Genomic DNA, 23,103 nt, shown 5'->3' on the forward strand with positions numbered 1-23,103 from the left:
GAACAGTAATCATTGAATCTCCATGATTGTTATTCGTTTTTTGGCGCTTTAGGGTCATAAAACAGGAATTCAACACGATTTTCATTTTTCGCGTGCTAATATCTACACTATCTTCATTAATTCGGGCGAATCATCTAAAAAATTTTGGAACCATCAGAAACAGCCTAATGAACAATATATATATACACGAGTGTGAAAACCCCTTAAATTTCAATATATATTTTAAATTCTTGAACTCATAATTTAAAAAATATACCAAGTTTAGTGCTAAATCTTAAATATTGAACTCATCAAATTGAATTTGACATAATAGATCGATTTTGCAAATTAACGAGACGTAGGGAAGACCCAATGTCTATTCGAATAATGATATTTTTGCCAGTAAGAATCCCCCAAAAATTAGGAAGAAAAAGAACAAAATTGAAAGAAAATATTTGCTGCAAAAGTCTCTGCGTGCTGTTAGAAAAAAATACCTGATTCAAACTGCCTAACGAAAGTAAAAGGACAAACGAAACATCATAGAAAAAGTGAACGTACTTAACATCAGCTGATTGTAGTAGTAAGTTGACAACATAGTTCCAAGCAGTGCCAACTTGCAGTCATCTTTCTAAAACTAGAAAAAGGAATTGTTACGAGGTAAGTAGTACTTTTGCTGGTACTTAGGGGCAATAGGCCATAGGTTACCAGAATTGAAGTTTTATCTATGCAATAACTGTTGTGTTCTCTTCTTCTTGTCACTGTTACATAAATGGCATTCCCTCTGTTTCAATTTATATGAATATGGTTGTCTGGGCACTGAATTTAAGAAAAAATGAAGACTTTTGGAATTTGTGGTCCTAAATAATTTAAAAAGGGGTCTAGAGTATTTGTGTGGTTATAAAAACTTCTCATTAAGGGTAGAATTGTAAGTTTAAGCAAAATTGTTTTCAAATTTAGAAATTGGTCATTCTTTTTTGAACAGACCAAAAAGAAAATAGGTTCACATAAACTGGAACGGAGGTAGTAAAAGAAATATCTACCTAGCTAGTTAGCTATCTTATTTCCTTGTATTCAATTCACTTTGCTTTTGAGATTCTCTTTTACGTGCAATATCTACTCTTTGGCAATTCTAGAAAAAAGATATTCCGACTACTTATAAAGTCACCTCTAACAAGTGAATTGCATCTAAAGAAATATGATTACATGCGGGGAGACCTACCCAAAGATGGGGGGAGTCAGTGCCTCGGTAACTTTGGACAAAATATATGTATGTATGTTTATATATCTTAAATAATATGTATTATATTTTTTGATTGGTTACATTGGTTGATTTAATTAGAGGGCACAACTTTACTTTTAGTACGCTTTCTGGGTTCGATTCCTACTCCAACATTTGCTCAAATTTTTATTCGATAATAGTGCTCCCACCACTTTGAAATCCTAAGTCCACCTTTAACCACAACAGGTTGAATATCTTAGAATTCACCTCTGTGAATTAGTAGAACTAAACGTTTTCCGTGATCATCATTATCAGAACATTTCAAGTCACCATTTCCGCTTGTTGTACTAGAATGCATGTCTATCATATAGAGCAACTGTTAAAGTGTCCGGCATTAATTAGTTAAGAGAATGAGTTGTTGTTTTCTTATATGATATTTAGCATTTCTCACCTTTTAAGTTCGCTTTTGGAGTTGAGTTATACCCAAGATCCATCGTTCATATCTTAAAATTATCGAAGTCAAATCCATCAATAATCTTGGTGTACCCAATGTTGGGCCCCATCTTATGTTGTTCGTGCTCAAAATGCTTAGGCATGTGCTAGGGGAGGGGTGTTAAAACGTCTCCCGTTAGTTGAGGGAATGAATTTTTATCTCATTATATAGTCTTGAACAATACTCACATATAAGTTAACTTTAATTTGGAACTTGAGTTACGCCTAAGATTTATTTTCTTTTAACATTGGCGTCTAGCAAAATTGAAGGACTCCCTATAAGCAGTCTCAAGATGTTACCAAAAAGCCATAAGACAGCAAAGGAGTTCACTAGCTTCTCGTGTTCATGATATTCACATCTGAAACCTCCCCTAACACAACAATACTGTAAATATGGGGCCAGAAAATACCTCTATATGCCAATGAATTGATTACGAGTCCCCCCCAACATAAAAGGGTACTGCGTTATATTTGCTTTCCCCTGGAAAATGACCCTTCAAATCTTCAAATCTTACTACTTACTAGTATTGTATAATTTTTATATCATTGAGTCACGTTTACCAATAATAACAGGTATAACATGTCTTAGTTAAAGATTACAAATCCTGCAACCTAAGGAGGCTTACCTGTAGATCTCCTTTAGATCATTAGATAGTGTAAAAAAATAATTGTATACCTACTGTCTATATAATTTAAGTTCCTTTTGATGAACGACTTTTTTCACAAGAAATTAGTAAAAAATATAAGATCTTGGGAAAGTTATTTTTTTCTATTTAAATTGTAACTGAAATAAGAGTTTGTTATATTTCTAGATCAGTTCTAGACTTTTTTTTTTGGGTTAAAATGAATTATTCTTGAAGTTAGTTTTTTACTTAGACTAATGCAAATTACCCGATACAAAAATATGTTAAAAACACACACGTAATGCTAGAATTATCAATACGACAACCTATTGTTGAAAGGGTTAGTTTGGTAAAATCCGAAACAAATTTGTTAGGTCCCATGCAAACGTACGTTATAAATATTTCAAGACAACAACTAGCTGTTTCTTAGCAATGGAGAAGAGGTAGCCACCACCATCGCCGGCAGTAAATTGCCGGAAAATAGACGTCCAGAGTGGCGGCAGCAGCACGAGGCCCCGGTTTATCGGGGCGTCCGATGGCGGCGGTGGGCTAGAGATATTCAAGCAGCGGCAGCAATGGCAGCAAATAATGCAATAATTGTGAAGAAAAAGAATCAAGAAAATTGTGGTAGTGATGATTTTTGGGAAGAAATTGAGCTTCCAGAGTTGAAGGATGGAAATGATTATAATCTTTACTCTGAGGTATGGCAATGGAGTTTTTGTAATTATGGGATGTTTCCTAGTGATAATTTTACCTTCATTAATGAGGATGGAGTTGTGTAACTAATATGTACAAGTCAGTTATTTTTGTAAAATATTCAGTCAATATAGCATGCATTAGGATTTAAGTTATAGTTGTTGACATAAATAAAGTATATATTTTATAATTTTACCTATAATAATGATAACATTTTCAAAAATCTTGGAAAATGATTTAGGGAATGAGTAGTAAAATAAGGGTAAAACAAGAAAAAAGATTGTATTTCTCTTGATTTTGTATAGTAGACAAGTAAAAGCGAAAATATATTTTTAGTATAATGAACAAGTAAAAGTGGACGGAGAGAGTATACACTAATAGAATAAAGAGTTTTCATACTATCATCAGATCATGTGTAATTTAATCGGCTACAACGAGTTGTTATCCTATTTTTCAAGTTACTAGATTAGATTTGCTATGGAACATTACCTATTATTATATGTCGATTTAACTTCATAGTATAAAAAATTCATATATATTGTTAGTGCACAAATCTTAAACTCGTTGTAGCATTATATATATGTTTGCATTAGTAATTTCTCTAGTTTGTATTTTATGTTCAGTGAATGGTTGTTCCTGTATAAAGATTTTTAGAGGATTCTTTTTGAGTGAATAGTATTAATTCAGGGGAGAATTTTTTATTCACTAAACCTTTATATATACTATACTGCTTAGTGAATATTTGATAGCTTTTATTCTTGATAATTAATGAGTACAGAGGAAAATTTTACTTCAATGTCCGTACGTTTAAGCTCTTATCTTCTCCTCTCCCTCGAGTGATGCCTTTATTTTAAAGTATGCAAAAATGAGTGATGACCTTTTTACTAATGACATTATTAACTTTTACATTTTTCAAAAATGCTATTAGCTTTAAAATCTTATCTCTCTGATCGTGTGAGACAAAATTTGACTCAAACCTGAAATAGTCATTTATCTTTTTTCTACCATGCTCATAATTCACGGTATAATATATACTCCCACAGTTTAAATTTTATTTGAACTTAGTGACTGGACACAAAGTTTAAGAAAAAAAAAAATTTAAAACTTATGACTATAAATTATCTCATTAAGGGTAAAAGAAAAAATTTAAAATTAAATTATTTTCAAATTTAGAGAAAGTTCATTCTTTTTAAAATTGACTTAAAAAAAAATAGGTACACTTTTGTTTTTGAAAGGAGGGAGTATCAACTATAGATTCCTATCCTATGATCCTTTCCTCAGTCCAAGGTCCAGCTAGCTTTAAAAGTTCTAGACCATTGGCGCTAAAATAAATGTAGGAGTTCGTTAATAATTTAGATTATATAAGTATTATAAAAGAATGATAACTTTCTATATTTTAAAATAAGCTAACTTTAATTAATTTATTTTGCACTTAGTAGAATGCTTTTATAGTTAGAGCAAAATTCATTTATAGTCACTCAGGCCAAATTTTTAATACCCGGTAGCCCAAAATTACAATATACATTTTATAACCCAAAAATACTTCTAGTGGCTAGCCCAAAAGTAATTATACATCTGACCCACAAGCACCTACTTAGCTGTATCTCCAGCTTTAGTCTCCTTAAGAGTCTCTTGATATCACCGCCACTCTCCCACTACTTCGGCAAGCGGATGTCACTGTTATTCAGCCAAAGACTTGGAATTAGAGTTTGAACTCTCTTCCTCCATCTTTGATTTTATCTTGAGCCGTTGCTCCGACGATTCTCCGGCAATTCCTATTAACTTTTGACTTCAAAGTATCATAACCATACCACATAAGAACTCAATCTTCCTCAAAATCCTCATTCTTTTGGTACGATGCTTAAGCTAACACTTAAAAGCACAAAAAGTAGTTGAAATTCAAAGAAGAAAAGTTTTAGGTCAATTCAAAGTACTTAACTAAGAGGCTCAGATCTGCAAAGACAGATCACGGAAAAGAGAGGTGATCACGCCATGGCTGCAAAATCACCGATTGCATGCAAAGTAAAAATCTTTGAATCGCCGGTCATCCGGTGATTTGCCAGGCCAAGATACGGGTCGGATAGTCTCTATGCTCGATCCAGTTTGCCCAGAATACGAATGAAACATCATCACTGCCTCAATTGTTATGTACCAAAAAAGAGGAACTAAAATCACAGAAATAGAGACAGAGAAAGAGTTGTTGATTGGTGATGAAGAAATGACTGTATATTAGTACGTTCAAGGGCTGTTGATTTTGTTTTAAAAGTGGAAAAGGAAAATCACTGGCTAAATAGAGAGGGGCAACCACCCATTGAATAAAAATCCTAAGCTCTCTGTTATTGCCTCATTTTTTTTCTAGGCTAACTTTCTTTGCTGGGGAAATCCTTTGGTTTTCACCAAATAAATTTCCACATATATGTCATTAGTTGATTTTGATGGAAATCATAATTTCAGGCCCACCATTAGTATATATTTACATTTATATTTATGCATTTCTTTCGGTGAAAATAGATTTGAATATTTGTATATTATAAAATTTATACAAAATAGACTGCCATTATACAAAAATAATATACTAAATAGACTGTCACTATACAAAATATATACAAAATAGACTGTCACTATACAAAAATATACTAAATAGACTGTCACTATACAATTTATATACAATAGACTGTCACTATACAAAATAGATTGTCACTATACAACAAATATACAAAATAGACTGTCACAAAAAATATACAAAATAGACATTTCGGGCTATTCGATATAATATGTTTGGGCCGAAGAACTATTTTGTGTAAATGGACAAAAATATGGGTAATTAAAATTTTGAGGGGCTATAGAGGATAGTTTTCTCTTATAGTTACAGAAATACCATGACGAATTTGAGACATGAGTTTTTAAAAATATTCTTTAATATTTTTAGTAGAGTGCTTTTGTCTTTATTTCAGTAAAGAAATATTAAACGATTCTTTTCATCTACCTAAAATTTGGTGAATAAAATTATTTGATACTTGTATCGATGGAATAGTAAACGTGCACGCAAACTACTCAGACAATTAGAGAAAAAAAATAGTTATTGATTGAGTCTTTTAGCTAGGGTTGTTCATGGTTTGACAAAAAACAGATCCAAACCGAAAAGCGAACCAAACCGATTAAGTAAACCGATATTTTTCTTGATTTGGATTGGTTTTGGTTTTAAATTTTAAAAATCGATAATATTTGGTTTGGTTTTGGTTCTATTATAAAAAACCGAAAAATAAACCGAACCAAACCGATAAATTATATATAAAATTTAATAACTATTTATATAAAGTAACATATCTTTTTGTAAATAATTTTAAATATTTTCTGTATTTTAACTATTATATATAGATTTTGGTTTATACTACTTATATCTTAAAAGATTGCCTAAGCCCAAAGTAATAGGAATTGGTAAATTTTTTTTCCTTAAGAGACTCAAATTCTCTAACCCTACGTATCTACTTTTGCCTAACAGAAAAGTTATAAAAAATTCCATCACAAAAGCCAAAAAAGCTACTAAATTGCAAGACTACGGGCTAAAGTTTGAAAAGATTTTTATGAACATAAGATTCTAATTTGTTATAATGAATACTTTATCATTGATGCAACAAAGTGATGTTTGTACTTTGGAACCTTTATTTTGGCTTGTTCTTTTAATTCTATCGTGTACTGCAATTTAGTTCATCCGGTACAGTTTTCTATCTTATATTATTGCTATAATTTTAATACTCTGCTTTATATTATATGCTACAGTTTCAAATGTAAATAGTTAAAAGAACTATCACTGTAGGTATTTGAATTCATGCTTTAGTAGTACTTAAAATATTATTGTATAGTATCGTTTTACTATAATCGACTTATCATTAGCTTATTGTCATGACCTAAATTATCCCTCCGTAAGGTGTCGTGATGGCACCTAGTCTTTACGACTAGGTAAGCCTAATATTGCGAAAAATATAAAGAAAATATAATATTTTAAAGATAAATAACATATTATAAATAGCCAAGAATAGCACCACTCGGCATATACAAAATAGTTTTCCAAGACCCGAAATATCACTAAGTCACAAGCTACTATAATCTATGTAGCTCTATACAAAAGCCTGAAGATAATAAAGAAAGTCTCTAGGCGAGGGAGTAGGAGGGGACTCCGAAGATCTGCGGACGCAAGCAGAAGTACCTTGAAGTCTCCTAGAATCAGCAGCACGCACTAACCCCAAGGCTGGTAGCTCGTACCTGGATCTGCATCCGAAAATATGTGCAGGAAGGGCATGGGTACACCACAATGGTACCCAATTAGGCTTGAAATGCCGAAAGTTTAATTTTTGAGAAGTTTGTTCTGGGGGTTGACTTTTTGATATCGGGGTCGGAATCCGATTCTGCAAATTAAAATACCTCTGTTATATTATTTATTACTTGTGTGCAAAATTTGAGGTCAATCGGACGTGATTTGATAGATTCCGGAGTCGTTTGTAGAAATTAAAAATTTCAAAGTTCATTAGGCTTGAATTGGGGTGTAATTCATGGTTTTAGCGTTGGTTGAGGTGATTTGAGGGTTCGACTAAGTTCGTATGATATTTTAGGACTTGTTGGTGTATTTGGTTGAGGTCCCGAGGGGCTCGGGTGAGTTTCGGATGGTTAACGGGTTGGATTTTTGACTTGGAACTCTGCTGGAATTTTTCTGATGCACCATCTGGTTTCCTTCATCGCGTTTGCGAGTGGAGCCTCGCGTTCACGAAGAGGAACTGAGAGGCTGGCAATATTTGCTCTTCGCGTTCGCGAAGAGAAGCACGCGTTCGCGAAGGATGGACTGGGTGTGCATCGCGAACGCGAGAGGTGTTACGCGTTCGCAAAAAAGAGAGGAAGCAGCTGAGGACCCCAGGCAATTGGTCTACGCGTTCGCATAGGGGGTGTCGCGTTCGCGTAGTGAGTGGGAATGAAGCATCAAGTTCGCGATGGGTTTAACGTGTTCGCGTATAAGGCATTTAGGCAGAGGCATTTTGTGCTTCGCGAACGCGAGGGTGATGTCGCGTTCGCGAAGGAGGAATTTGAACGGGAGATATTTCGTGCTTCGCGAACGCGAGGCACTGACCGCGTTCGCGAAGAAGAAAAGTCTGGGCAGTGAGTTTAAGTTCTGATTTTCAGATTTTGACGATTTGGAGCTCGGATTTGAGGCGATTTTGGGTGATTTTCAGAAGAAATAATGGGGTAAGTGTTCTTAACTCAATATTAGTTAAATTACCCGAATTCGTGGTTGTTTTTACCATTTAATTGGTGAATTGAGTTGGGAAAATTTGAAAACCCTTTTGGTTTAAATTGAAAATTTGAGGGTCGAGTTGGGGTCGGATTTTGGTAAAATTGGTATAGTTAGACTCGTGGTTGAATGGGTTTTCGGATTTTATAACCTTTGTTGAGTTCCAAGACGTGGGCCCCACGGGTGATTTTTGAGCTAATTTTCAGATTTTTTAATGAAAAATCATTATTTTCTTATGGAATTAATTCCAATGAATTTTATTGATTGAAACGAATTATTTATGACCAGATTCGAGGAATTTGGAGACCAATTCAAGAGGAAAGGAAATTGCGGAATAAGAATTTTACGGTTTGAGGTAAGTAACAGTTTTAAATCTGGTCCTGAGGGTATTAAACCCCAGATTTTGGTATCATGTGATTATTTTGAAGGTAACGCACATACTAGGTGACGGGCGTGTGGCCATGCACTGAGGAGATTATGACTTGGTCCGTCCCGGGAAACTGTAAAATTAAATAATTTATTGTTAGTTATATGCTCTCTATGTGTTGATAAAATTTGATTGTAAATCATGTTAGAAATCATGCTTAGGCTATGTGATAGTACTGTTGGGACCCACAGAGGTCGCGTATTTGTTGAATTGCCTGCTAAATACTATATGTATTCAGTCTCAGTTTTTACTTGCACATTTTATCTCAGTCTCTGTTATTATTATTGATACATTATATCATTGTTGTTAAGGCTGATTTCATGATTATTGAGAGCCCGAAAGACTAGAGAGATTTATGACTGAGTGAAACCACAATTGTTGTCCTGAGAGGTTGTACTTGATTTTCATTTGTTGTTGCACTTAGTTGCTATCTGTCATTGTTGTGAAATTTCTGAAAGATTGTTGATATACGGATTACATGAACAAGAACTGTATAAAAATTGATTTGACATTAAACTGTCAGATTTGATAGCATGTCTATTCTTTGTTGGGATTACTGGAAATGAACCATAACTGTGTAGCTCGTTAATATCTTCAGTTCCTTATTTATTATTGTTACTTGCTGAGTTAGTTGTGCTCATACTACACCCTGCATTTCGTGTACAGATCCAGGTATTTTCGAACATAGCGGGTATTGATCCTTTCGCGCGGTTGATTTTCAGGAGATTTTGAGGTAGCTGCCATGTTCCGCAGACCTTGTCTCTCCTTCTTTATCTCTTTGTTTACCGTATTTGGTCTCAAACTATTATAGTATGAGTATTTTTCGGACTTATATTCATATTAGATGCTCATGTACTCAGTGACAACAGGTTTTGGGAAGTGTTTGTATTATATTTAAATATTATATTTTCAATCTTGAGAGAAATTGTGGTTTGTTGAGATTTTTGGCTTGCCTAATATTGAGATAGGCGCTATCACGACGGGTGAGATTTTGGGTCGTGACATAAAAGTAGAGAATGAATTCCAAATCGGCTCATGTGCACTGATTCATGGAGAAATTTCGAGTTTCACCTTAAAAGCGCCATCGTCACACTTTTGGAGAAACTGAGTTTTAAGTTAGATCTGAATTTTGTGTGAGAAATTAACTGTGTAGCATATATTCTTGTTGGAAATACTAATACAAAGTTGAATCCGAAGTTTGGAGGCGATTGAATTTTGAAATATGGTAAAACTTTGAATCTGCTAATTATGCTTTTTGATTCAACTGCAACTGGTGCTATAGTTTGACAATATTGTTAAGAAATTGTTCAGTAAAAATAAAGTAGAGCAATCGTAGAGATGGAAACAGGGACAAATTTGGCAACAATTGCGTTCAAAGCAAGGATTGAATCTCCTGAAAGAAATCTTCCCAATAATAAACATAACTTCGTTTTCTCTTCTAAATTTAATATGCTTTGCCTTGTCTGAAATTATCAGAATATAATCCGCGAAGAAACCTTCCATCCAATTAAAGGCATATATTAATTGGGTAGCATAGTTATGTTTGTTATGGCTTAAACTAGGTAATACACAATTGGAAGGAGTCTTATTAAAAGATGAGTGGAGAGAAAATAGGAAAAAGATATAACTAAAATCCCTAATTTAAGGCACTAATAATGGATTGTATATATTTTGTAGCTAAACCGTGTTTAGGTCGGGTAAATTTAAAAATATGGATATTTTTCGTAATAAGGTCTCAAATAGTGTATAGGAATGAAAAAAGAGAAACTTTCAGAAACCACTATGTTTTAGTGATTATTAGCTTGCTATAGCTACCATTTACTAAATTACTTCATATAGCTATGTTTTCAGTTATTATAGACTGTATTCGATGTATTTAAGCTACTGTATTCATGAATACAGTAGCAAAACTCAGCGGAAAACAGGAGAGTCCAGCTAAGTAGAGAATGTATTCGACTGTATTCGGGAGCTGTATTCGTGACTACAGTAACGGAATTTGCAAAAAGAAAGGTCTTCAGCTGTTTAAAAACGGTAAGTGAATCAATTAACGCGATAGACTCCTAATATAACTCAACAAACTCAATTATAACACGCAAAATTTATAATTCCAGCTATAGAAAAGATTCTCAACCCAAAAAACATCCCAAAATAGAGCAATCTTCAGAGATTCAATCCATCATTTCTTTTTTTAGTGGTATCCTTATTACAATATTTTTTAGTGGTATCTTTACAAATAGATTTATATATTGAAATTATATAATTATATTGAATACAGTTAAATACATAAAATTACATTGAATACATGAAGTATAGCAGGTCATCTATAGTGCAAAAACATATGAATACATACTGCATATATATTTGAATACATATATACATCTGAATACATAAGTTATATTAATTAAAAACTATATATGAATACATTCACGGAATACAACGAGACAGTGGATACAATAAAATACATGAAATATAACGAGATACATTGAAATACAATTGAAAAAAAGACAGTGAATACAATGAACTACATGGAATACAGCGAGATACATTGAAATACAATGAAAAAAAGGTAACAGACTCTTCAAGTTCCTCAGCCCCAAACTCCTTCCCCAATCCACCGATATCTAGGCTGCCGCCAAGTGGGGCATCGCTGCCGGTACCGGCACCATCTGAGTCGTCCAGGTATTGAATCTCTCATTTATGCTTTGAAAATTTTGAGATCTGCACTTTTGGGGCCTTTATCATCCTTGGAAGGATCAATGGCTTCCCTTGTAGCAAATCCTGCATTTGGACTTCCTGAGGGAATAAATGGCTTCGGTGGTATAAATTATGCCAACGCTGCATCGCCAATGGGGCTTGATCTCGGTAATGGTCTGTCAAGTCCTCCACCAGTAATTTTCACAAGCTTGGCTAAAAGATTGAGAGAGATAATGGAGATGAATCAGTGGAGAATCATTGATAGAGAGGATGGGGAAGAGAATGGCGTTGTGACAGAGAGAAATTGGAGAGAGAGATCCTAGAGAGAGAACTTTACTTCCTATACGGTAATTTTGTGAAGAGAAAAAAAAGAAAGAAGGAGAGAGAAAACTAATACACAGCATATTTAATGGCTTAAAGGTAGGAAGTGGCCATAAATAAATATTTTGCTATAAAAATTAAAAGGTAGCTATAGGAGATAATTATTTAAAAGGGTATCTATATATATAATAAAAGGAGAGGCAAAAGCACATTATTAAGACAATTGGCAGAATCACAAAAAAAACAAGTGTCATTATTAAGACAAAATAAACTATTTTTTAACTAAAAAACCTTTTTAAATTTTGAATTGATTGGTTACTCTATTTGAATTAATAAATATAAATATCTTATAATTAGCTATATTTAAAAAATGAAAATATATGAAAAAAAAATAACTACTCATTCAAATTGGGGAGTATTTTCAAGTTGGAGCTTTCAAGTTATTTTAAAATTTAAAATCAAAAAATAAGAAACAAGTTGGGCAAAAGCACATTGTTAAGACAAGTTATATAACCACAAAAAGCCACATGGCATTATTAAGACAAAATAAATCACTTTTTTTTAACTAAAAAACCTTTTTAAATTTTGAATTGATTGGTTACTCTATTTGAATTAATAAATATAGATATTTTATAATTAGCTATAAAAAATAAAAAATATATAATAAAATGAGAGGCAAAAGCACAATATTAAGACAAGTTGCATAACCACAAAAAGCCAAGTGGCATTATTAAGACAAAATAAACTACTTTTTAAACTAAAAAATATTTTTAAATTTTGAATTGATTGGTTACTCTATTTGAATTAATAAATATAGATACCTTATAATTAGCTATATTAAAAAAAAAAAAATATATATATATATATATATATATATATATATATATATATATATATATATATATATATATATATATATTAAAAGGAGAGGCAAAAGCACATTATTAAGACAAGTGGCATAACCACAAAAAGTCAAGTGGCATTATTAAGATAAAATAAACTAATTTTTTAACTAAATTATTTTGTAAAATTTTGAATTGATTGGTTACTCTACATGAATTAATAAATATTGATATCTTATAATTAGCGACATTAAAAAAATAACAATATATGAAAAATAAATAACTACTCATTCAAATTGGGGAGTATTTTTAAGTTGGAGCTTTAAAGTTATTTTAAAATTAAAAAACAAAAAATAATAAAAAATTAAATTAGCTACAATAAAAAAAGGAAAATATCAATAGAAAAAAAACTACATATTCAAGTTGGGGAATAGTTTCAAGTTGGAGTTCTAAAATTATTTTAAAATAAAAAATGAAAATAAAGAAATAAATAAATGCCAATTCAAATCGGGGTGTGGTTTAAAATTAGAGTTTTAAAATAAAAAAACGGAAAATAAAAAATAAAAAATTTTCAATTTAAATTGGGGAGTAGTTTATTTCTAATATAGTAGTCTTTATATATATATATATATATATATATATATATATATATATATATATATATATAAAGAGAAGTAAATAATTATATGATACCAATTGGTATATCCATAAGACGCCAAGTATAGAGTTTTAGGACAAAGCTCCAACAAAGTTGATGTTTTAAAATTATTTTAAATAAAAAACGAAAATAAAAAAATTGTCAAGTTGATTTTGGGAGTAGTTTCAAGTTGGAGTTTTAAAACAAAATAAACTGCCTTTCTAACTAAAAAATCTTACGAATTTTAAATTTTGAATTAATTGGTTATTCTATTTGAATTAATAAATATAGATATCATATAATTAGCTATAAAAAATAAAAAATATACAATAAAATTAGAGGCAAAAGCACATTATTAAGACAAGTTGCACAACCACAAAAATGCCAGATGGCATTATTAAGACAAAATAAACTACTTTTTAAAACTAAAAAACCTTTTTAAATTTTGAATTGATTGGTTACTCTATTTGAATTAATAAATATAGATATCTTATAATTTGCTATATTAAAAAATATATAATAAAATGAGAGGCAAAAGCACAATATTAAGATAAGTTGCATAACCACAAAAAGCCAAGTGGCATTATTAAGACAAAATAAACTACTTTTTAATCTAAAAAACCTTTTTAAATTTTGAATTGATTGATTACTCTATTTGAATTAATAAATATAGATATCTTATAATTAGCTATATTAAAAAAACAAATATATATATATATATATATATATATATATATATATATATATATATATATATATATATATATATATATATATATATAATAAAAGGAGAGGCAAAACCACATTATTAACACAAGTGGCATAACCACAAAAAACCAAGTGACATTATTAAGACAAAATAAACTAATTATTTAACTAAAAAACTTTTTAAAATTTTGAATTGATTGGTTACTCTATTTGAATTAATAAATATAGATATCTTATAATTAGGTATATTAAAAAACGAAAATATATTAAAAAAATAATTACTCATTCAAATTGGGGAGTATTTTCAAGTTGGAGCTTTAAAGTTATTTTAAAATTAAAAAACAAAAAATAAGAAAAATTTAGATTAGCTACAATAAAAAAAAACGAAAATTTTAATAGTAAAAAGAACTACCTATTCAAGTTTGGGGAATAGTTTCAAGTTGGAGTTCTAAAATTATTTTAAAATAAAAAACGAAAATAAAGAAATAAATAAATGCCAATTCAAATCGGGGTGTGGTTTCAATTTGGAGTTTTAAATTATTTTAAAATAAAAAAACAGAAATTAAAAAATAAAAAATTACCAATTTAAATTGGGGAGTAGTTTCTTTCTAATATAGTAGTCTTTATATATATAAATATATATATATATATATATATATATATATATATATATATACACACAAAAAAAAAAAGAGAAGTAAATAATTATATGGTGCCAATTGGTATAACCATAAGACACCAAGTATAGAGTTTTAGGACAAAGCTCCAACAAAGTTGATGTTTTAAAATTATTTTAAATAAAAAACGAAATTAAAAAATTGTCAATTCGAATTTGGGAGTAATTTCAAGTTGGAGTTTTAAAATAAAATAAACTACCTTTCTAACTAAAAAAGCTTACGAATTTTAAATTTTTAATTAATTGGTTATTCTATTTGAATTAATAAATATAGATATCTTATAATTAGCTATAAAAAAACAAAAAATATATAATAAAATGAGAGGCAAAAGCACATTACTAAGACAAGTTGCATAATCACAAAAAGTCAGATGGCATTATTAAGACAAAATAAATTACTTTTTTTTAACTAAAAAACCTTTTTAAATTTTGAATTGATTGGTTACTCTATTTGAATTAATAAATATAGATATCTTATAATTAGCTATATTAAAAAATATATAATAAAATGAGAGGCAAAAGCACAATATTAAGACAAGTTGTATAACCACAAAAAGCCAAGTGGCATTATTAACACAAAATAAATTACTTTTTAAACTAAAAAACCTTTTTAAATTTTGATTTGATTGGTTACTCTATTTGAATTAATAAATATAGATATCTTATAATTAGCTATATTAAAAAAACAAAAATATATATATAATAAAAGGAGAGGCAAAAGCACATTATTAAGACAAGTGGCATAACCACAAAAAGCCAAATAGCATTATTAAGCCAAAATAAACTAATTTTTTAATTAAAAACTTTTTAAAATTTTAACTTGATTGGTTACTCTATTTGAATTAATAAATATAGATATCTTATAATTAGATATATTAAAAAAAACAAAAATATATGGAAAACAAATAACTACTCATTCAAATTGGGGAGTATTTTCAAGTTGGATCTTTAAAGTTAATTTAAAATTAAAAAATAAAAAATAAGAAAAAATTAAATTAGCTACAATAAAAATACGAAAATATGAATAGTAAAACAAACTACCTATTCAAGTTGGGGAATAGTTTCTAGTTGGAGTTCTAAAATTATTTTAAAATAAAAAATGAAAATAAAGAAATAAATAAATGCGAATTCAAATCGGGGTGTGGTTTAAATTTGGAGTTTTAAAATTATTTTAAAATAAAAAAATAGAAAATAAAAAATAAAAAATTGCCAATTTAAATTGGGAAGTAATTTCTTTATAATATAGTAGTCTTTATATATATATAAGTAAATAATTATATGATGCCAAGTGATATAACCATAAGACGCCAAGTATAGAGTTTTAGGACAAAGCTCCAACAAAGTTGATGTTTTAAAATTATTTTAACTAAAAACGAAATTAAAAAAGATAAAAAGTTGTCAATTCGAAATTGGGAGTTCTTTCAAGTTGGAGTTTTAAGACAAAATAAACTACCTTTCTAACTAAAAAATCTTACGAATTTTAAATTTTGAATTAATTAGTTATTCTATTTGAATTAATAAATATAGATATCTTATAATTAGCTATAAAAAACAAAAAATATATAATAAAATGAGAGGCAAAAGTACATTATTAAGACAAGTTGCATAACCACAAAGAGCGAGATGGCATTATTAAGACAAAATAAACTACTTTTTTTTAACTAAAAAACCTTTTTAAATTTTGAATTGATTGGTTACTCTATTTTAATTAATAAATATAGATATTTTATAATTAGCTATATTAAAAAATATATAATAAAATGAGAGGCAAGAGCACAATATTAAGACAAGTTGCATAACCACAAAAAGCCAAGTGGCATTATTATTATTAACTTTTGAGCGTAGAAAATAGCATTCCTTCCGGCGCATGTTAAGCAAGGATCGCTAACATACGCTGGTAGGGATGGCTCGACAGAAGAAGAGGAACTCCATAGCTAAGATGAAGAGCACGGGTGAAGAAGATAAGGTAGATGAAGATGATACTAGGCTGGTTACACCGGAAACAGGAATTTCCCAAACTCTTGGGTCGGTTCAACTGATCCATTGGATAAAAGGAATGGGTAGTGCTCCAACTGTAGTGCACGGACAGGAGAGGAAGGAACCAACAGAGCTGGTAAAAATTCAAGCTCCGGTGGTAAAGACACCTACAGATCCAGTACAAAATGAGACTGATATGGCTAAAGCGGTAAGGAAATTAACCTTCTCGACGGGTGTAGGGGTTCCACAACCAACCTTAGCTGAAGTTGTCCAAGGTAATAGATCTATACAACAAGGTTTGAAGTTGAATTATTATCCTCCTATCATTAAGGACAGAACGAAAATAGTTAGACTGAACTATATAGAAGTGGAGGAGCACAATATGAAGTGGAGGACAAGCTTAATTGGATATGTAATAGGCGGATCTCCTCAATTCAAGGAGATGCTGAAGTTTGTCTATGGGGTATGGCAATTTATATCGACTCCACAGGTATTACTCCATGACGAAGGTTACTTCATCTTTAAATTTGAATCTAATGATGATAGAGATCTAGTGCTTCGAAATGGGCCATACACCTTCAACAATAGGCCAATGATTTTGAAACAATGGGAGCCAGAATTCCAAATGAGCAAGGAAACTACAAACAATATCCCAGTATGGGTAAACTTCCCTGGGTTGCCTATACAATACTGGGTGGTGGAGAATCTGGGAAGAATTGCAAGCTCGATAGGGAATCCAATTTGTACAGACAAATTAACAGCTCAAGAAGCAAGGATATCATATGCACGCATATTGATCGAAATGGATGTGTCTCAACCATTGCCTGAAACAGTGTTGATAGAAACTGCTGGCAAAAAATTGAGTTATGAATGACAACCATCTTTTTGTCAAGACTGCCTTCAAATTGGGCATGGTATAGGGGAATGTAGTGCTCCAGCATAATTAATAAAGCAACCTGGCCCTGCTCCTAAAGGTCAGGCAGGAAATAGGAAGCAAGGTGAACAACATAGAAGGGGAAGGAAACAAGTCACTAAGTGGATTGCTAAGCCAAAGGCAGACATGGTAACTCCGGAACAAGAAGTAAGGGCTGAACCAAGTAATGAAAATGCAACTACATCAGTAGTGATAAGGCAAGAAGTAGTTTCTAGTGAAATTATATAGAATGAAAATGCTGAATTCCAGGTAGCCAAATCTAAAGGGAAACAGGTGCAAAGCCCTAAGGTGAAAACATCAATAAGGAATGGTCTGTCTAAGGAGAATATTGAAGCTATGCTACATCAAAACAGATTCAGTGCACTAAGAATTCAGGAAAGAGAGGATGCTAGTCAGACATCTAAGGAAGGAAGAGTACCCCTTGCCCACCCTCCATGATTATTAGCTCATGTAATATTAGAGGGCTTAATAAGCCCTATAAGCAGAAAGAACTCAAGGCCTTTTTGCTTCAAAATAAAATAACAGTGCTAGGGTGCCTTGAGACAAAAGTGAAAATATGAATGAAAAAAGAGTTAGAAGGAAAATAGGAAATGAATGGGAAGTATTTGCAAATTATACACATGCTCCTAATGGAAGAATATGGATAATGTGAAAGACTCAACAAGTAGACATTAAAATAATACATGCTGGAGCCCAACTGGTACACTGTGAAGTCAGGGACAAATCTCAAATTTTAACTGTTGGTTAACTTTTGTGTATGGGTATAATACAATAGCAGAGATACAGGAAATATGGAGACAGCTAAGACAGATTAACAATACTATGGTGGAGGCTTGGCTTCTGCTAGGAGATTTTAATACTATGTTCTTTGTCACTGATAGAATTAATGGAAACCCTGTCAGCCAGAATGAGGTGGAAGACTTCCAAGCTTGTGTTAAGGACACTAGACTGTGATTGTTGAATAGAAAAGGCTGCCAATGGTCATGGTACAATAAAAGGGAAGTTGCTGATAGAATTTACAGCAACATTGATTGGGCCTTGGGGAATCCTTACTGGTTCATGAAGTATAGCAACATAGAGGCAGTGTTTGATAATTATGGGGTTTCTGATCACTCACCCATAATAGTGTGCACTGAGGTCACTAGAAACTATTTGCCTAAGCCATTTAGGCTGCTTACTGTGCTTCTACAGGAGGATGAATTCAGAAAGATGGTTCAAGGGGTGTGGACTCAAAACATAACTGGATATACTATGTATTCAGTCTGGCAGAAATTGCTGGTCCTAGGAAGCAAAGCAAAAGTGATGAACATAGCTTATAACTCAGTGGAAAAGAGGATTGAAAACCTCAAGGACCAACTGCAGAAGGTGAAAAAGGAAATTGATGATGATGTATTCAATAATACACTTATTCTAGAGGAGAAAGAGTTATTAATGCAAGTAGAGAAATGGGAAGGTATCCAAGAGAAGGTATATAGGCAGAAATCAAAGGCAGTGTGGATATCAGCAGGGGATTCTAACACAAAGTTTTTCTATGCTCAGCTGAAAGCAAGACATGCTAGAAACAGAGTGTCTATCATTTGTAATGATCTTGGGCAAAAACTGACTGATCCCATATTGGTAGAACAAGAGTTCATATCATTCTTCAAAGGCTTGCTAGGAACAAGAGCTTCTGAATTGCCGTGTCTTGATATTACAATAGCCAGGAATGGACCTTATTTGAATAGAGAACAACAACATCATCTTGTCAAGAGTATAACTGAGATGGAGATTGAGCAGGGGCTTAAAAATATGCCAAGTGATAAAGCACTGGCATTGATGGTTTTCCAGTTGAGTTCTTCAAGAAATATTGGAATATTGTTAGACAAGAAACTATGAAGGCAGTCAAGGAATTCTTTGAGACAGGAAAACTATTAAAGAATGTCAATAATACTACTATTACATTGGTGCCAAAGGTGACTAGTCCCTCTTTTGTAAAAGAATTTCGACCAATAGCATGTTGTACCACCATATACAAACTCATTGCAATAATTCTTACAACAAGGTTAAAAACAGTGGTGGATATCATAGTAGGACCAGCTCAGTCAGCCTTTATAGAAGGGAGAAGCATACTGGACAATATAATTATTGCATGAGTTAGTTAAGGGGTATAACAAAAAAGGAGTCTCGCCTAGGTGCATTATAAAAGTTGACATAAGAAAGGCGTATGATTCAGTTGAATGGCCTTTCTTACGTATGGTCTTGCTGGAATATGGGATACCTAATAAAATGGTGCAGTGGATAATGGAATGTGTGACTACTGTGAGCTATTCTATACTGATTAATGGCAGGCTCACTAATAGATTTCAAGCAAGAAAGGGGCTGAGACAAGGGGATCCAATGTCCCCCTACCTGTTTGTGCTAGTGATGGAATATCTTAGTAGAACATTGAAGACTCTTAAAGACATCCCTGACTTCAATTTCCATCCAAGATGTGCAAAGTTGAACCTTACTCATATCTGTTTTGCAGATGATCTGATAATGTGTTGCAGAGCTGACAAGATTTCTATTCAGCTAATGCTGGATAAGTTCAACCATTTCTCGAAGGTGACTGGGCTCATAGCAAACTTAGACAAGAGTTCTATCTATGTAGCTGGAGTGTCTCAGGGATTTAAAGATATGATTAGTGCATATTATCAGTTCAACATTGAAGCCCTACCATTCAAATACTTGGGAGTGCCTTTATCATCAAGAAAGTTAACAATTCAGCAATGTATGCCATTAGTGGAGAAGATAACCAACAAAATAAAGTGTTGGACATCAAAGTTTCTATCTTACAGTGGAAGACTACAACTGATAAAGAGTGTCCTATTTGAAATGCAAACATATTGGGGGTAGGTGTTTCTGTTTCCAAAAAGGATCATACAACTAGTGAATACTATGTGCAGAACATTTCTATGGACTGGCAATCAAAACCCTTCAAAGAGAGCATTGATTTCATGGGATAAAATATGTATGCCTACTTCAACTGGTAGACTAAATGTCATTAATTTCTTATGGTGGAACAAAGCAGCAATTTGTAAACTAATGTGGGCTATACATACAAAAAAGGATGCTCTTTGGATTAAATGGATTCATGCAGTTTATATAAAAAAGCAAGACTTCAATACAATGAGCACTCCTAGTCAAGCTTGCTGGCTGGTAAGAAAAGTATTTGACATAAGAGATTGGTACCTGAGTATAGACTCTTTTGCCAACATTAACAACTATTGTAGGAAGGGGCAGTTCAATATTCAGAAGGCTTACACTTTAGCGAGGCCTCAATTTCAAAAGGTTCACTGGAAGGCCTTAATACTGGGTTCAACTATACCTAGACATAACTTCATCTTATGGCTAGCACTTTACCATAGAATCACCACTGTGGATAGGCTGGAAGCTTGGGGGATACAGGTAGCAAGTGGATGTGTATTGTGCAGTAGTGAAAAAATAGAAACAATGGCCCATCTCTTTTTTGAATGTCAATACTCAAGGAATATCTGGAGTACACTACTCAACTGGTTGGGAGAGAGACATCAAATTGGACTTTGGGAAGAGGAAGTCGTATGGTTGACAAAAAGAGCAAAGAATGGTAGACCTCGTAACAGCATATTGGAATTTCTGTTTGCAGCAGTGGTATACCATACATGGACAGAAAGAAACATGCGCAGATTTCAAGGGAGAAAGACTGAAACCAAGAGTAGAATTCGTGACATTGTCCTCCAATCTAAATAGAAGAAGATTTTAGAAGGAGTGAATAGCTTTCCTCTATGAATAGTTGATATTATAAGTAGTAGAGGAACTATGGAGATGTAAATAATAGTGTTTTCTGGTATTTTGCTGTTTTTTTTTTTGGTCTAACTCTTTAGTCCAAAGGAGTTAGAGATGTTGTAATTATCTTTACTGGTTGAATAAAAGTTTTGATATTTGACCAAAAAAAAAAGTGGCATTATTAAGACAAAACAAACTACTTTTTAAACTAAAAAACCTTTTTAAATTTTGAATTGATTGGTTACTCTATTTGAATTAATAAATATAGATATCTTATAATTAGCTATATTAAAAAAACAAAAAAATATATATAATAAAAGGAGAGGCAAAAGCACAATATTAAGACAAGTGGCATAACCACAAAAAGTCAAGTGGCATTATTAAGACAAAATAAACTAATTTTTTAACTAAAAAACTTTTTAAAATTTTGAATTGATTGGTTACTCAATTTGAATTAATAAATATATATATATCTTATAATTAGCTATATTAAAAAATGAAAATATATGAAAAAGAAATAACTACTCATTTAAATTGGGGAGTATTTTCAAGTTGGAGCTTTAAAGTTATTTTAAAATTAAAAAACAAAAAATAAGAAAATATTAAATTAGCTACAATAAAAAAATATTAATAGTAAAAAAAACTACCTATTCAATTTTGGGAATAAATTCAAGTTGGAGTTCTAAAATTATTTTAAAATAAAAAACGAAAATAAAGATAAAAGATAAACAAACTGTTGATGTTTTCAAATTATTTTAAATAAAAAACGAAATTAAAAAAGATAAAAAAACTGTCATTTCAAATTTGGGAGTAGTTTCAAGTTGGAGTTTTAAGACAAAATAAACTTCCTTTCTAACTAAAAAATCTTACGAATTTTAAATTTTAAATTAATTGGTTACTCTATTTGAATTAATAAATATAAATATCTTATAATTAGCTATAAAAAATGAAAAAATATTACCCATTCAAATTGGGGAGTAGTTTCAAGTTGGAGTTTTAAAAATATATTAAAATAAAAATACAAAAGAAAAAATAAAATAGCTACAATAAAAAATGGAAATATATAAATATAAGAAATACACATTCAAATTGGGGAGTAGTTTCAAGTTGGTTATTTAAAATACAAAAACGAAAATAAAGAAATAAAATAAATTTCAATTCAAATGAAAAATACAAAAAGTCAAGTGGCATTGTTATAACAAAATATTTTTCAAGTGGCATTCAAACTGGGGAGTAGTTTCAAGTTGGAGTTTTAAAATTAAAAAACAAAAAATACGAAAAACTATAATTAGCTACGATAAAAAAAATGAAAATATTAAAAAGAAAAACTAAAAAGAAACTACCTATTCAAGTTGGGGAGTAGTTTTAGTTATTTTCTTTCTAACTAAAATACCTTTGAATTTTAAATTTTGAATTAATTGGTTACTCTATTTAAATTATAAATAAAGATATCTTATAATTAGCTATAATAAGAAAAGGAAAAGAAAATACCCATTCAAATTGGGGAGTAGTTTCAAGTTGGAGTTTTACAAATATTTTTTTTTTTTAAAAATAGCTATAATAAAAAAAGAAAATATATACAATAAAAAAAGAAAAAAAAAACTACCCATATAAATTGGGGAGTAGTTTCAAGTTGGAGTTTTACATATATATATATTATCCATTCAAATTGGGGAGTAGTTTCAAGTTGGAGTTTTAAATTTTTTTTAACATAAAAAAATAAAGAAACTTTCAATTCAAATGAAAAATACAAAAATATAAAAATACTATTAGGATATAATACATAAGATAAGCATATATGTAATGACCCAATC

The 23,103-nt window shown here is 31.1% G+C and overlaps 2 protein-coding genes across 2 annotated transcripts; both read left to right on the forward strand.

Annotated features, from left to right (window-relative positions):
* Nucleotides 1-18,328: 18,328 nt before the first annotated feature.
* On the forward strand, nt 18,329-19,381 carry LOC138891720 (uncharacterized). The gene is made up of 2 exons (XM_070175472.1): nt 18,329-18,456; nt 18,505-19,381. The coding sequence occupies exons 1-2, from the start codon at nt 18,329-18,331 to the stop codon at nt 19,379-19,381; spliced, it is 1,005 nt and encodes a 334-aa protein (XP_070031573.1).
* A 390-nt stretch (nt 19,382-19,771) lies between these two features.
* On the forward strand, nt 19,772-21,253 carry LOC104086761 (uncharacterized). Its single transcript, XM_070175474.1, has 2 exons — nt 19,772-20,376; nt 20,431-21,253. Exons 1-2 carry the CDS (start codon nt 19,772-19,774, stop codon nt 21,251-21,253), a joined length of 1,428 nt encoding a protein of 475 aa, XP_070031575.1.
* Nucleotides 21,254-23,103: the final 1,850 nt, after the last annotated feature.

Source organism: Nicotiana tomentosiformis, chromosome 5 (assembly GCF_000390325.3).
Source record: "Nicotiana tomentosiformis chromosome 5, ASM39032v3, whole genome shotgun sequence".
NCBI classification, from domain to species: domain Eukaryota; kingdom Viridiplantae; phylum Streptophyta; class Magnoliopsida; order Solanales; family Solanaceae; genus Nicotiana; species Nicotiana tomentosiformis.

What these genes read in the sequence shown, in the direction of transcription:
- LOC138891720 (XM_070175472.1), top strand. Translation starts at nt 18,329, where the DNA reads ATGGTGGAGGCTTGGCTTCTGCTAGGAGATTTTAATACTATGTTCTTT. An exon ending in TGTGTTAAGGACACTAGACT is followed by an intron (nt 18,457 to 18,504) that starts GTGATTGTTGAA and finishes GTACAATAAAAG; the next exon opens with GGAAGTTGCTGATAGAATTT.
- LOC104086761 (XM_070175474.1), top strand. Translation starts at nt 19,772, where the DNA reads ATGGTGCAGTGGATAATGGAATGTGTGACTACTGTGAGCTATTCTATA. An exon ending in GAAATGCAAACATATTGGGG is followed by an intron (nt 20,377 to 20,430) that starts GTAGGTGTTTCT and finishes TACTATGTGCAG; the next exon opens with AACATTTCTATGGACTGGCA.